The sequence below is a fragment of the Nyctereutes procyonoides genome, unplaced genomic scaffold (genome assembly GCF_905146905.1).
Source record: "Nyctereutes procyonoides isolate TBG_1078 unplaced genomic scaffold, NYPRO_anot_genome, whole genome shotgun sequence".
NCBI lineage: Eukaryota > Metazoa > Chordata > Mammalia > Carnivora > Canidae > Nyctereutes > Nyctereutes procyonoides.
In genome coordinates this window covers 22663074-22679588 of record NW_026575040.1, presented here as the reverse complement: position 1 = coordinate 22679588, position 16515 = coordinate 22663074, and the positions used below count along the sequence as shown (strand labels likewise).

The 16515-nt window shown below is 45.4% G+C and overlaps 1 protein-coding gene across 1 annotated transcript in view; it reads right to left on the bottom strand.

Moving 5' to 3' along the window:
* Positions 1-16515, bottom strand: part of MYO5C (myosin VC) — a 97134-nt gene that overhangs the window by 50974 nt on the left and 29645 nt on the right. The window contains exons 9-16 of the mRNA XM_055320192.1: positions 15895-16001; positions 12435-12700; positions 8675-8756; positions 7161-7301; positions 5367-5492; positions 3058-3141; positions 635-769; positions 112-209 (exon numbers count right to left, since the gene is read on the bottom strand). Of these exons, the coding sequence (XP_055176167.1) occupies positions 112-209; positions 635-769; positions 3058-3141; positions 5367-5492; positions 7161-7301; positions 8675-8756; positions 12435-12700; positions 15895-16001 (1039 nt within the window). The remainder of the gene's footprint in view (positions 1-111; positions 210-634; positions 770-3057; positions 3142-5366; positions 5493-7160; positions 7302-8674; positions 8757-12434; positions 12701-15894; positions 16002-16515) is intronic.

Sequence of the window (16515 nt, the reverse complement as noted above, 5' to 3'; positions counted from 1 at the left end):
ATTAAAAAACCCAGAAACAGTGAAGCGCAAGAGAATTATAAGCAAATTCTCCAACATTGTGACAGAAATGACCTCCTTGGTGTTTTCCCTCTACTGCATGGGAACACTTACTCAAAGGGTAATTTCTCATCATTTGGCTTGATGCATCGGACATAGTGGGGTGTGGTTGCATTGAGGGTTTCCATGAGCAAGTACAGAGAGCCGCGGAACTAGGAAACAAGGTCAGAGAACAGATGTCATGTTGAAATTTGATGCTTAGATCGAGGCCAAAAAAAAAAAAAAAGGAAGGCCCAACATTGGTAAATTAAGAAGAAGAAAAGTTAACTTCATGTCTCAACATCTATTATGAAAGATTTCAATCCATGACTGTGATTATTAGCATATCCTATATCCAATTATCCCAAATAGCAGGGAACTTAGCAAACATGTGGTTTGCTCAGGTGCATGTAACCTTGAAGGCTGAGGTATGATGATGATGAACTGTGGCCTTTCTTTGCACTTCCATATGTACTGGATGTGAAGCAGTTCAGTGCCCAAGTCCAGGCCTGGAAGATGGGCACTACTGTGGCCTGGCTCCCGGGGGTGGTCTGGCCTAGGCCCCAGGCCCCCTCACCCTCAGATACTTTCTGGGTACCTTGCTCCCCACTGTGGTCCGGAACTGCTTGTTGTTTGGCTTGATAAGTGGCTTTGCAGATTTAACTGTGATCGCTGAACCAAAAGGGGAAGGAGGAACCGGATTTTCTCGAAAAAAGTTGGCACAGAGATGAAACTGGAAAGAACAGAGAGGATTCTAATGTCCAAAGGTGTTCACTCACAGTTATCAGCTGATGCAAACCACATAAATGGCCACTACAACCCCAGGTAAGATGAGGTCAGCAGTCTCAACCAATCTCTACAGCCAAATCTGAATCCCAGAAGGGGACTGTCCTTCCTCCGGATGACACATGGCTTCTTTCCAGGAATATGAACAGAGGGTAAATCTGTGCAAATATCTATGTAGGTACCTGGGTCTGTATGCTGTTTCCACACCAGGAATCTCCTCCCTCCTATCTCACATTTTCATCCCTGCACATCCAAACTCTACCTATCATTCAAGGTTCTATTAAAATATTTTCTAGGGGATCCCTGGGTGGCTCAGCGGTTTAGCACCTGCCTTCAGCCTACGGTGTGATCCTGGAGACCCGGGATGGAGTCCCATGTCGGGCTCCCCGTGTGGAGCCTGCTTCTCCCTCTGCCTGTGTCTCTGCCTCTCTCTCCTCTCTCTGTGACTATCATGAATAAATAAATAAATAATCTAAAAAAAAATATTTTCTAGCTCCATCTCTGGCACTTGCTTAGATTAAGGTTAAAAAAAAAGTAAAAAAATTTGTGCCCAACTCAAATTAATTCTGATTTCTTCTAAGTGAAAAAATCCTTTAGTTGTGTCTTCTAAGATACTCCTTATTTTCTATCATGCATCAATTACTTCTTTAAATGTCTTATCTGCTTAGAGTTAAATTCATTTTTTTTCCTTTAAATCAGACACTGACAATCTCCTGTGGGGGGAAAATCCCTGTCTAATGAATCCTTGTATGTCTGGCTGTGAAACCAGTGGATCTGAATGTCCCATGCCTCTGAGAACCTTTGTGCTGAGCAGAGACCCATCCGTGCTTTCATGTGATCTGCATCCATCTTCTAGACTGGACCCCAGGGTATGCTTGGGGACGAGTAAGCAATTGGTGAATTAAATCAACTAATTTTGTACACAAGATGCAGGCCACTTCCACATTGAATTCTCTAACATAAATTGGTTTTAATAACTGAAGTTGTCATGCTTATGACTTATTTATGACTGTTAGTAGAAATGCTCATGCTTATATGGGAAATTGTCAAAATACTTGAATATCAACAAAGGATCAAGGATCTTTTAAAGAAAAAGAAAAATAGGGCAATCCTGGTGGCTCAACGGTTTAGCACCGCCTTCAGTCCAGGGCGTGATCCTGGAGACCCGGGATCCAGTCCCATATCAGGCTCCCTGCATGGAGCCTGCTTCTCCCTCTGCCTGTGTCTCTGCCTCTCTCTGTCTCTCTGTGTGTGTTTCTTTCATGAATAAATAAATAAAATCTTTAAAAACACACACAAAAAAAAAGAAAAATAAGTACAATCTAACCAAATATTTACAAAATGAAAGCTCGTGTATGGAATATTCTTTTTTAAAGATTATCTATCTATCTATCTATTCATGAGAGACAGAGAGAGAGAGAGAGAGAGAGAGAGAGAGAGGCGCAGAGGCAAAGACACAGGCAGAGGGAGAAGCAGGCTCCATACAGGGAGCCTGATGTGGGACTCGATCCTGGGACTCCAGGATCACGCCCTGGGCCCAAGGCACTTGCTAAACTGCTGAGCCACCCAGGCATCCCACGTATGGAATATTCTTATTTTCAAATGCTAATAAGGAAATGTTCGAAGAGGAAAAGAAAAATCCAGAAGTTATTCCTTTGGTGACACTACTTCTCATAAAGAACTGTGGATTCAGGGAGCTTGCACATCAGAACCAGCACCCTTTTCCCCAGGTCACCCTCTCCTTGTGTTGCCCTGGTTTCTTTTATGTGCTTAGCACTACCTGCCATTGCCACTTATGTGGTTAGGGTATGTTACTCCCTCTAGAACGTGATCTCCACGAGGGCGGGAACCCTGACTGCCTTGTTCACTGCTGCATCAGGAATCTAGGACCAGTGATGGCACATGGTAGGTGCTCCATAAATATCTGTGGATGAATGAATCAAATGTGAACTGTGGCTCTTTAACTGGTTATATATTAGCTATCTTTCCTTTCTGGTATCCACACATTTGATTTCTGATTTTGTATCTAATGAATAATTATTTGGATGCTTTCAGAAGCTTGATATATTTTAGTCCCAATTCCAAAACAGTTATTTTTCTACGTCTGAGCTACAGGTTGCCACTGTAAGACAGTACACACACCCACATACTTCTTACTCTTTCCTGATGAACATCTAGGTCCGTGTCAAGTTACATAAGGAATAACATTAATTACCTCTTAGGGACCTTACCAACCTTGCTTGCTCTCAGGGTTTCAACCAACATGTCATAGACGGTATCTCTGTTCTTTTCAAGGAAACCTTCACATTTATATTCTACCTATGTAGAGAAAGGATTTAATTATTTCCAAAGAAGAAAAGCAAACAGCATCTAAATATCATAGTTTTTCTCTTTTTCTTTTTCAACAATGACTAATGAAGGGGCTAAAAAGGCAATCTTCTAAAAAGAGATTCAGTTTCTGTTTTTTACAGCAAATCATTTATATAAAACCTTCAAAGCTGGGAATATGTCATCTGATGGAAAGAGCCAGGCTTTCCCAATCCTGGATTTTTCACTAGCCACTGATCACTCGGTATTCACCTATGGGTTCCCTCTAGCCACAGGTGACCGGTCATTCCCTGCGATGTGTGCAGTCAATACACACATAAGTCTAAGAACTGGCTTGGGGTTCACTCTGCCTTTGAAGCCATCAGGAGGAGGAAAAAACCTCAGTGTTGTCCTTTGTGTTCAAACAGAAATATTTCCCTAAATAGCATTAATATGGTAGAAAGAATATCTGACTATTTGATCACAGAGTGTTCAAGGGCCACCGAAGCCCTTAGAATCAAGTATAGTGGGTAAATGTTTGCACTGCTTGAATTTGGCTTTGAAAAACTCCACACAACCCTTTCTGATCCATGAGGCTTCTTGAACCCCTCAAACAACATATCCAGGGTAGTTGCTTAAATATTCAAACTCCAAAAGTTTATGCCTCTGGGTTACATAGTTTATTATGTGATATATATTTTTCATAGGTTAGAAAACACATCTAAAATAAAATTTTAATGACTGTTCATCAACAGGCTTTTAGGGGATTCTGGAATCTGGAGGCAGAGAGAGTGCTCACAGACCCATGGGCAAGTACTTTGTTTTGTTCCCCTAAGTGAGGAAGGGTCCTTGCTGTGCAGAGTTTGGGTTAAGAACCCGGAACACTGGCTGTGTGTAAACACTCCTTGGTGAATGAAGACCTTGGATTGCTGTATAAATTCTTCCAGGCTAGTGATATGAGCCTCTGGTTTAAAAGGGCAAAGATATAATAATGTAGACCTGGCCTGATCCAGGGAGACCATCTGTGGGCACAGTCACAGGTGCCTCTCTTGGGAGCTCTGGGAGCTGCGGGAAAATGTGCTGACTTGTTGCATCTAAGGACAGCCGCCTCACTTTCAAAATCATTGTATTTCCCTGGCTAAGTAAATTGAGAACCTAAGTTAATCTGACAGTGCATGTGGTTTCTCCCTACCAACCTGCAGTCCACCCAAAATGCTGCTTTGAAGAGGTTCTTCTTAGAAGTGCCAGGGGTGAGAGAATTAAATGTGCAGAAATCAAGTACCATGAAGAGGGTCTCGAAGTAAATCCCATATTTGTATTGGAAAGTCTGATACCTTTTTTCCCCTGCTTTCCCCCATGGGATCCCAGCTGTGGAATTGCAAAAGACAACAACTAGAAAATATAACCTCAGATATTATCATTCACTTCATATGCATCTTTGCAGGAATCAATAATGCTACCAGGTTTTTACAGTGCTCCTCTAATCCACAAAGTTCATCACAGAATTTCTAGCTTGTTGTCCCCTCCCCTGCCATCTCAGTCACAATGAATACTCTGACTCCCAGCACTAGCACTGTTCCCATGATCCCAAGGCACTGACCAGGCCCCTAGGGTGACACCCAACTGCTAAGGGCAGGAGTTTCTTAGGGAAGGAAAACAAAATGATACATATGTTTATGGCAAGTGGTGATGGTGATTTTTCTTTTTTCCCTCTTTCCTAAGCTTTCTGTAATGTAATTTTTAAAGAACTTCTTCTTTTTATTAAAGTCACATGTTTCATAAAGAATAGATCTATAAAGAAGAAAATAAAGATCACCTAGAAAAAGCAACATCTTGGGCCAGCCTATGTTACCACTGCAAAACATATACCGCAATGTAATAAAGATAGAAAACTTCAAAAAAAAGATACAGCTTTTATTATAGAAAACAATTATGCTGTTTTGAGGACAATTTCATAGAGGAAGAAAACTGATAAAACACCAATGAAATCACAGTAAAGCCAAAATCAGAAATGAGGTCTACTAGCAGCAGACTTATCTTTAAAACAGTACAGCTAAAATTCATATTTTGCAATAAAAACAAATTAAAAACTGTTAAACACATGCACACGTATCCTTCATCACAGCTACGTGCCAAGTGTGCTTGAATCTGGCCAGAGAAGTCCCCGGCTTCTAGCTGCACCTAGGAAACCACACCAGCTCCAGGGAAGACAGCACTGCTCCAGACCCTCACTGTACCTTGTCAGCAAAGTGCTGGATGATAAAGGATGTATTTGACATTCTGGGTTTTTCGAACAAAGAGTTCTTGTTGACAAAATTATTATATAGCTTTTGAAGCCAGTTTTCATCAGTTCCTTGTGGTAACTGCAAGAGAAAAGCAAATCAAATAGTAGGGAAGAAAAGTAGAGATGAGAGATTAATAGAGGCACAGAAAAGTTCTAATTCTGACAAACCAAGGTGAGCTGATGCCTCAGGGTGAGCTGCTTACATCTGCGGCTCCTTTCTATAGAGCAGCTCAAGGCACATGTCTGTCCTTGATCCTAACAGTCTTTAGAGTGTCATTTAAACAGACATATTGATGCCCTTTTAGAAGAACAAAATGTTATAAACTAGAAGGAAATGGACATAGAGTGACTCAAGAGTGAAGAAATTTATTTTTGCAAAGTGGCAGTATTCCTATTATTTCTTCCCAAAGAAGTCTAAAAGGTTTAGGGAAAAAAATAGCATAGATTCCATTACATGAATGTGAGTTCTGTTCTCAGTTGGATGGGGGGAAAGGCGAATAACCTAAATGTAGTGCTCCCCACCTTGCCTCCGTCTCAGGAAAATAACATTTTTTTTTTCATTTTACAGCCTATTGAATAACCACTTCCTCAAACAAAGCTAGTTGCAAAACTTGTTCTTCATACTGGTGATATGGAAACGATCGGTGATATTCAGCCCCGGGTCAGTGAATACCCCATTGTGTCCAAATGACTCCTGCATGCTGCTCTGTGATAGTGATCACCTAGCAAACATCTGTGTAGAGGAGGTACAAATATTTCCTAGAGGCAGCCTTGGCCTGTGCACCCTGCCCTCACTAGATCATTCCAGAATGCTTAGCCCTGCTGCCAGCCCTTTAATCTTGTATCACTCCAGGGGCTGAAACACGGGCAGTACCAGAAAGGATAATCTGTGAGAAAAAGTGTAGAATTGAGAATTTCAGGGAGAAATGCCAGTTAGTCTTCAACATTATGACTTTTTTTTTTTACTTTTTTTTTTAAATAAATAAATCTCTGGAAAAGGAAACTAAACCTATGTTTAAACATCATAATACAAGCTTTAAAAAAATATTTTTTTATTTTTATGTTAAACCACCAAGTTTGGGGATAATTTATTTCTTTTAATTTAAATTTTAGTGAACATACAGTGCCATATTGGTTTCTAGAGTAGAAACCAATTCACTGAATCATCACTTACACATAACACCCCAAAATACAATCTTCAAACCAAAAAACAAATACTTTCCTGGGAATTATTTGTCCCTGTGGTCCCATGAGGGACACTGCTAGGCTGGCCCACTGTAAAGGTAGCTCTTCCTAGAGGGAGGTAATAACAGGAGAACTAGAGACCTCTTCTTTTGAATTGTATGATACTGATTTTTCAGCTACACCTCCCAGTGGATGACTCACAAGAAAGAGGAAATAAAAGAAAACTCAATTCTTGTTAGTCATTAACAAGTTGTATGAGGTTACCTGCTATTTTCACTTCCATTCTACATATGCCTTGGACAGCCTCAAAGGGCTTCTCCTTGCTGGACATGACCTGAGATGTTGTGCACAGTACCTAAAGGTGGGCTACACATGAAGAGGGTGGGAAGCTCAGCTGGCCCTCTGGGGTTCCTGCTATGGACTGCTATCCCAACATTAACATCATCAATTGGGTAACATGTCAGGAATTCACACACACACACACACACACACAAATCCAGTTTGTAATATTCTCATCTGTTACTATGCAGAAGTTGAACAACAACAAAAAAATTTAAGTTACCAAGCATTCTTCATCCAGTAGTTCCAAAATACCCATTTTTGCTTCAATCAGGTCAATAACTGGTTGATTGTCATAAAAATCTATCAGCGTCCAAGGGATATCTTCCTTCATGTATTCTTCTTGTTCAAGTTTAAAGACATGCTGGAAATCCAGAAATTAATAGAGTAAATAAAACAGAACATTAAAGTGTGCTTCCAAAGTCCACGACGTGAGCATTTGGAAAACACAGATACCTGACTGGTTTGTAATGTTTAGGGAAGACTTTGAGGTGCAGATACCCATGATGGATGCTGCAGAGTTCCTGACATGATCCTCCCACCTGGTCTGAGTGGGACCCCACATCCTGTTGCCTCCAACACGGAGCCCACTCAGGGTGGTCCTGCAACCCCTCCCTGCTCACAGCACTGCCGCTTTCCAAGACAGATGCAGCCTCTAGGGCTGGGTGGGAGCCAGCCTGCCTGAGAATGCTGGCTGTGAGGCCAGTGTCAGAAGCCAACACGTGGACAACTTTGTTCATGACTAGTTCAGGCCATAAGGGTGCCAGGGAGGCTCCCCAGAGGTCTGGCTTGGGCTCATCCTAACTGCAGGTGGTGGGGAGAGAAGGGGTAGCAAGGAGAAAGCCTCCCACAGAAGATCCCTCTGCCACCACAGAAGCCCAATCGGAGGTTGTGAAACATGACTCTTATACAAGCCAGAGAGAGCAGAGTAGTGATGGGGGTAGAGGGGAATGCTAAGGATGGTGGGGTGACTTCAGGTGAGTCATGCAGCATATCTACCTGGAATAAGCTTTACTTGTAGTTATGAAATGCTAAACTTCTAGGGAATCCTTGAGAATGCTAACAAAACATAAATTTGCAATGGGGTGAAATTTAATGTTATACATGGATTAATTCTAAAGTGCGGAAAGGGAAAGAAAAGAAACACTTACTGACTACGATTCAATGTTAGGTCTACTCCTCATAACAATATTAGGCAGGCGGATACCAGTGATTTGTTTTTCCAAAAGAAGAAACTGAGGTTCTGAGCCTGAGGTCTCAGAAGAAGAAGGTGGGAGAGCAGAGAGTCAAAGCCAGTTTGAGCAAAAGTCCATGCTCTCCACGATGTCATACTATTTTTTCTTCAGGAATTGTTTGAGAGAAGCTGAATTTCAACAGATGAGCAGGAATTTGCCAGATCAAGAAGAAGGGATGGGGAAAGAACAGGAGCCGGTGGGTTATGGTACAGAGAGGAGCAGTGCAAACATAAAGAGGCTTGCAAGGCCCTGGGGCCTTCAGGAAACTCCATCATTTGGTCCGGCTGCTCAGAGGGTCTGTGAGCAGGTGCAGGCAGGTGATGGACTCGGCTGAGCATCAGGCCAGGCGGCTAGAACAGGATGGAATAGGCTGGGAAGGTGTGATTTCAAGACAGGGCCACAAGGTGGTGCAGTGACCCAGCGTGGGGCTCCTCTGAGGAGAGGCCGTGGTGCACACGCAGGGCTGAGAACCAAGTTTCAAGAAGGCGGAAGAGTCACCTACCAGGTTAAACTGCTGCTGCAGCTTCTCATTAGCGTAATTGATGCAAAACTGTTCAAAGCTGTTCACATCAAAGGTTTCAAAACTGAAATATGGTTTGAACAAGTTAAAACATCCGTGCAGGGCACATACATTTGTTTACAGATAAGCATTTTTTGACAAACTTCATAGTTTAAAAGTTGGTTGTTTTCTGCAAGTTTTAACTATGCTTCATAGCTTCTGGTTTTAATATCCTGGCAGTTTATAAGTCATCTTTTTTCCAGGCAGCCTCTGGAAGGAATCTGGTGTGTACAAAACGCCTACCCTGAGGCGGCCTCATGACAGGCTGGTCACAGTGGGCTGTATCGTTTGCTTCACATAACAGCGCCCACAAACAATTACTCTCTTCGTGGATGAGGAGCTAAGGCTGCGAGAGGTCACGAAGCATGCCTGAGGTCACGCAGGGAGTGTCGGACTCAGCGGAGAACCTGCCTGCCCACAGCACCTATGCTTGGGGGGGGGGGGGCGGACAAGGCCGCTGTTCCCCACTCTGCTGAGTGAGGGGCAGCACAGCTCTGCCTCCCCACGGCCTGGCTTCAGGGTTTGGAAGACAAGGGCAAGGTCAGTAAAGAGCCTAGAGCACAGCAGACGCCATGGCGTCTATTTTCAGACTTTGAATACTTGTCTCCAGAGTTGCAAACCCAGGGCCTGGGAGGAGGCAGGTGGTGAGAGAAACAGGAAGCAGGTGGAGGCAGTGCTGCCGTGAGCTGTGCGTGGGCCACAAGCGGGGCTGTCCCCCGGGGACAGCTGTGGCTCAGCTCCTGGCCGTGACCAGGACTAGCACTGGGCTGGCTGTGAGACCGCCCGACCCCCAAGGGAAGCTGGGAATTTGAACTGGCGCGTGAACTCTGTCACTCTGTAACCTGGTGTGGGCTGTCTCCCAGCCAGGTGAATGCTCCTGCCAGGAGGAAGCTGAGCGCTGCAGGTATCGGGGTTGGTGCTCGGCCACCTCACTTAACCCTGACGCGCCCCAGGGTGCGGGACCAGCAGGACCCCTCGTCACACCTGACGGCCAGAGGCCAACAGCAGCAAGTGGTGCCAGACAAGCAATTTGACCCCAGCTCTGGGGTCTCCAAAGCCTTGGTTCTTAATGGCTCTAAATGTGAGTGGTTTCTGCTGGCTCCAACTGCAGGTTCCCTGGGAATCCCACTTGACTAACCCAGGTTGGCTCAGGTAGGAATTTCTGAGTGTGTTAAGGGCCTCGATGGTGCTCTAGACAGCTCCAGGGTGACTCAAAGCAGGAGTAGAACCCACATAGCTTGGGCTGGGGGTGAGTCCAGAGGGCCTCGTGGTGCTCCACAGCCCACAGCCAGGGCCAAAGGGGAGGCTTTCTAGAGCAGGGGTGGAATATCAAATATCAATTATTTTCCTGTTCTCTTACATACTCCTTCTTCCAAAAACGGGCCCTCAGGTCTAAAGTTCAAAACCCACGGAAGGACCTAAATCTTGGACCTAAAATGCCAGAAGCACATTAGCTATTACAACACCTCACGTGTGAATGATGCTTATGGTTCTTAAGATGCCTTCACAATTTTTTCCATTTGAAGTTCATCATAACCCTGCACGAGGGGCCCCAGCGTACAGAGGCAGAAACGAGGTTTGGAGAGGTCTTGTGACTTTCTTGGGGCCACACAGTGGTGCCGCAGCACTCCCTCTCCGGGTCCTGACCCCCACCCCTGGGCCTTGCTCACTCTGGGTGCACGGCACGTAGACGCCGACTGGCTGGGGAACCACAAGGCTTCATGTTGTTCTGAGCTGAAACCTCAAGGCTCACAGCTTTGCCTGTCATCACTTTCAGTGCTCATAACTTCTCCTTTGAGGCTGCTGTATTTCCAGGTCCAAATGAGCCCAGTTCTCTCAAAAGCTGCCTGGCGTAGGTGAGCCGGGACTGATCCACAGGAGCATGCCAGACAGGGAGAGGCCTGAAAGGGTTTGCCCCAGGCAGCAGCAGCATTGTTACTCAGAAAGGACCTCATTCTTTTAGAGGGGCCCATTAGTTCTGACATGGCAGCAAGCACTCTACCATTAGAGTTTTTGAAGAGGATTTTAATTTTAAAATTTTAATTTAAGATCTACTCTAAGCATGTTCTTATAAATTTAGTTACTGTCTCAGGTTTGCTCACTTAACCAAAACTTCGAATTCCTTATCCCATTGGCCTCCAGGCTTCATGGATCTGACTCCTGCCTGCCTGACTCCTCACTCACTGCATGTACTCAGCTGCCTCCTCTCTCCCCTGGCGCCCGTTATCTCTGGCACATCCATCTGCTCTTTGCTTATTCCCATCACAAGAACCATCCCAATCTCTAATTGCCTGCCGGCTTTCTCCACTAAAATTTAAGTCCCAAAAAGACATGGGCCATATGCCTATTCTGTTTATCAATCCCACCCATCACATGTCTGGCACTTAAATAGGTGTTGACTGAATGGAATAATATATCCTTAGAGGACTATTTATTTTTAAGACATTTAAAAACACAGAAAAGAACAGAATACTATAGCAATCACGTAACTCTACCAATAATAGAGACCATTGTTTAAAAAGACTATTTCTTTTTAAAAGTCTACTTAGATTCTCACTGGCTACTCAAATCCTCTTTGTAGCACAAGACAAGGTAAATCATTTACTAGACTATCCCAGTAACGTATCAATATTTTAGAACTGTTGACATACGCTATTAATTGGGAGTCACATGTATTAACTCAGAATCTAAATTAAACAAAGTACCTCCCTTGAGGCACTGTCTCACATTACACAGCTATGGGAAAGCCGATTCTCTGCACTTGGGTAAAAGTTCAACAGCATCATCACGGCCCATCTGCTGTGGGTGCTCTCCCCTTTGAATGGGGAGGAGGGGTTGGCCTACTGTTCACCGGGTGGGAGGGAACACACTCCAGGGTGAGGGGGACACCTTGAATGGAATGATCTGCCTGAGAAACCAGGACTGGTCCTGAGAGGGGTGAAGCATTGAACACCTGAAGGCAGCTGTTGACAAACAAAAGCCTGAGCACCAAGAAGCCTGAGAGCCTGCCTCCACGCTGGCCTGCCCTCACTCATGCCATCTGGGGATGCTATAAGCATCTTGGGCACACATGTGGCCTTGGATTTAGAAAAAGGAGGACCAGGCAAAGAGGAGGAAGAGCAACTCCAGTGTGGAGAGAACTTTGTCCTCAATGGTATTACACCAGCTGGAGAAGGGCTGGGGTCCGAGAATGGAAGAGGATTCTGGTGTGTGAAGCTGGCTGTCAGAGCCCTGGCTTTGAGCCCACCTCTGACCCTGTGAGCACAGGCAGGGCACAGGATGTCTGGGGCTGTTGTTTGGCCCCTTTGAAATGGGAGAGTTGTGTCAGGGCTCCACCCCCTCATGAGGCCTCCACAGAGAACCAGACATGGGCTCTACCACCAGCTGAGCAACGGCCAACACACTTCTGCGTGTAAGCCTTGGTTGTTTCCCCTCTGCTTGAGAGGCAGAAAGTGCGTGGGGACCACCCAGCACAGAGGCCTCTTGGTGCAGGTCACTGTTAGCTCAGCATCTATGTAACCTGCTCTACATAAGCACACTGTAGCCCAGGGGATGGAACTTAACATCCACAAGTGCAAACACAGACACCACCATCTTTCTGATCATGTGAAACACAAATGAGAAACCAGAACAAAATGATCTAAAAATAATGGGCATTTGACATTTCAATGAGGAAAGACAGGCTCACAGAAGAGAATCTTACCCATAAATGTCCAAAACACCAATAAAAGTGTGCTGCTTGCCTGAAAACTGCAACGCTTGGTTAATTCTCTCCACAATGAAGTCGAACAGGTGAGCGTAGATCTTTTTGGCCAGTGCGTCCCTGGCGTTGATGGCCTGGGGCCTGGTCATGGGCTTCACCACCGTCTCGGAAGTTGTGATGATTTTGCGATTGCACAGCCACTGAGCAATTTTGCTCCTCTCCAGGCCCAGGAGCTCACAGAACACCTCCAGGTGCCTGTCGTCCTCCTTCAAACACAAGCACAAGCCCCATCAGGGGTGTCTGGCCCTCTAACCCAGCAGCAGCCCACCCGGCAGGGGCCCCTGGGCATCCATCCAGGCCTGTGCCAGAGACAAGGATGAGCTGGCATGAGAATGACCAGGCCTCAGAGGAAAGCAGGAGGGCCGCAGCGGCATGGAGCCTGCATCAAGGCATGGCTATGATGATGCCAGGGAGTTCTGGACTGCATCCCACCTGGGGTTTCATTCTGGCCAAAGAACGTCAGCAGTGAGTAAGGCCACAGATACAACCCTCCCCTTCCTCTGCATGTGGACACAGCCTCAAGGCTCTGCTCTTCCCTTTGTAACATGCTCAGACCACCTGCCAGCATGGTCACTCACCCTGTCCCTACCTGTGTGGTCAGGGTTTGTGTGGGTGGTCCAGCCCTGAGGTACCTAGATGTCATTGTCAGAGAACCTGACAGTGGGGCTCCTTTAACAGAGCTGGCCTCTCAACTGAGGAGGAATGTGTGGAAGACTTCTTGGACACACAAAGTGAATCTTGCGTCTCTCCCAGCTGGGGCATGAGAGCTGCCCCACTGGTCAGAGACAAGGAGAGGTCTGTTCCTCTTTGTCTTGAGCCAGCATGGGCAAGGAGTCCTTGTCACATGGCAAGGAGATGTGACCCCGGTGACTGAGCACGATCGTTCCCCTTGGGCAAGGGAACGTCCCAGGGAAGGCTGATCTGTAGAAACCATCACAGCCAATGGGAAAGCCATGAGGTTGCACTTAAAAAGCATCAGATTACAGTAGAGCAAACAATCTAAAAAAAGTCCTGCCGCCTCCTTGCTGCTCACCTACACCCCTTCTGACCAACATCTCAAGAACACAAAGCTTGTATTCACATGCCTGACCTCTTCACTGGGGAACAGACTGGTAGAGCCATGGGTTTTCTTCCTTCTAAGAAGGAACTAAACCATCTGAGTCCAAAACATTCAGCTACAAGTGCAGCTGCAGGGGGAAGGGTAAGGGGCAACAATTCTTTAAAAAATGACTTCAGCCAGATTGGGCTTGCTCAATATTTCAAGTTTCTGATGCAAATCAATGGTATGTATATTGCAAAGATAGGACCACTCATTACAGAACTGGTAATTTGCTCTCAAGATTCTACATCTTTTTCAGAGACTTTGTCTCCTCAGATTGATAGACAAAGGATTTTTAGTCTATCATTTTTAACTCCTCCTCCAAAATACTACCTTCATAACAAACTTCATGGGACAGAGATCAGTGCAAGGGCATTTGTTGGGTGGAAATCATACCTTCAGTCCATGGAGTTTGAGAAGAACAAAGGCAGAAACCTGTTTCTTGGAGGTAATCGAGAAGGCACAGAGGGAGAACCACCACCACATGCACACCAGGCTCCTATCCAGGCCTACTGTCCCCCCTCCCAGAAACTCCCAGTCCCATGCCAACTGACCAACTGGGTGAGGGATGGACACGGGGGAGGTAGTGGTGGTGGGGGGCGCTTAGTGTGAGTGCTTGAGGAGAGGGAGGAGGATTACTTCCTGGTCACAGGACAAGACTGAAGCACTGAGCCAAAGCCCACATCCTCCATCCACTCTGTTTGGTTCTTTCTCTTCCCTGAACTGCAGGTTCTAGAGAGCTGGAAAATGACCAGTGTACCAAATTATCTACCATTCCCACTGAATTTCCTTTGGCACAGGAAAACAGGTATCGTTATACTATGAACTGAACACTTCCTCCCAAAATTTATATGTTGAAGCCCTAACCTCCAAGGTGATGGTGTTTGGAGTGGGGCCTTTGGGAGGTGATTAGGTCTAGATGATGCCATGAGGTAGGGCCCTCACAATGGTATTAATGCCTTTCTAAGGAGAGGAAGAGACCGGAGCTCTCTCTGTCTCTCTCTCTATTGCAAGGATCCAGCAAGCAGGGGGATGTTTGCAAGCCAGGAAGAGAAACCTCACCAAGAGCTCAACCATGCTGTTCCCCTGATCTAGAACTTCCAGCCTCCAGGACTGTGAGAAAATAAAGTTCTGTTGTTGAAGCCACCCAGCCTTTGGTATTTTGTTATGGTCATGGGAGTTGACTATATATATATATATATATATATATATATATATATATATATATATATATAGAGAGAGAGAGAGAGAGAGAGAGAGAGAGAGATACATAAAGCTTGAAACGTCAGGTGATCTGGTATTCCTTAGAAGCATTTTTTTACTATGTGTTATTTTCTTCTTTGCATGGCTATTTATGAGAAGAACCAAACACATGCCCCTACTGAGGATTACTTTTCCATGATTCCGTCAAAGAGACACACATATAAACTTAACCTGTGTTCATTAAATTAAAAAAAAAATCTGTCACAAATTTACATGGGAATATATTTCCAGAGAGACAGAGTCAGCACAATGGGTGCCTGATATGGGCAAGTGTCAGGAGGTGGGAGGTGTCCTTTCTGCTCAAAATATTCAGTGTCCTGAGGGCCCTATATGACCTCACCCTCTCCTTGCCCCCACATATCTTCTGGCCTCATCTATCACCCTTTCTTTCACTCACTCCTCTTTGGCTAACCTGACATTTTTTCTATTTGTTAAATAACACCTTCTGCTTGAGGGCCTCTGCACTTGCTATTCTACTTTGAATGTTTTCTCCCCACCCCAATACAGGCACAGTTCACCTTCTCATCATCAGGCCTCTGCCCATCGCCACTGTACCAGCAAGGCTTTCTCTGAATGCTCTACACAAAAGACACAGCCCCTCTGTACCCCCGACTCCGCTTCATTTTCCTTTCTAATGGCCATCACCAGTGGCCAGAGCCCATAAGTGGTGCTCGTGTCTCCTCCTCTCCACCTCCTACCCCCAGATCATGAGCACCATGAAGCACTTCTTGTCTGGTTTTGTTCACTACTGTTTCTCCAGAGCTTGCAACAGGGCTTGGCACAGAGCAAGTACTTAGTAAAATTTACTCAATGAAAGAAAAACACAGAGAATGTACTTTCCCCTCCTCTACTGTTACAAGGGGAAGAATTTTTACCCTTACAAGCCAGCCACTTTACTCTTTGCTTCCTTGCTCCTGACAACTGGTCTCCCCAGAAGACCCAGTGGGCCTGGTGCTAAAATGCAGAAGCAGAGTAACCATGAGATGCCCTACGGTGACCCTCTGAACACAGGAAGGTAAAAACAAGCCAGCGTCTTACGCTAACTGAGGATCTCTCGTTGCCCACCGCTGTGACCTGCACATTGCCCAGATGCAGGATGGCTGCCAGGATCTTAAAAACATCCATCTGAAAATCCTCCTTGAAACCTGAAAAAAAACATATTTCCAGATTAGGATTACTGCATGTCTTCCCTTACTTAATCACTAGTAAGATAGCATCTGAATTCTTTCAGGACACTCTAGAACCATCTGTGCCAAGAGCAGGGACAGGAACGTGAAGCAGCCCCTGGAGAGAATCTGGTTCACCATCCTTGCCACTTTAACTTGTGATGACACAACATGTGGATTCGACAGCCCCCTAGGTTTCCGCTTTTGCCATCGCTGCTAGAAGTGCAACACAAGAATTCATACCCACATCACCATCTCATGTCAGGTTCCTGAGAGAATCAGCTCTCGTTTATTCTATGTGATGTGCTTCCTTTATTTTCACTCTGGGTTTTCTGTTTTGTTTTATTTTCCTTGAATTCCTTGAATTCTAGTGGTGGGGTGCCGGATGGATTCCATTTGCCCCTGCAGCTCCGCATGCTGCTCTCTGCCCCAGGGGGGCTATACAGTCTGCATCAAGGCCATGGGCTCTCATGTCCTCTGGCCTCTGGGTGGG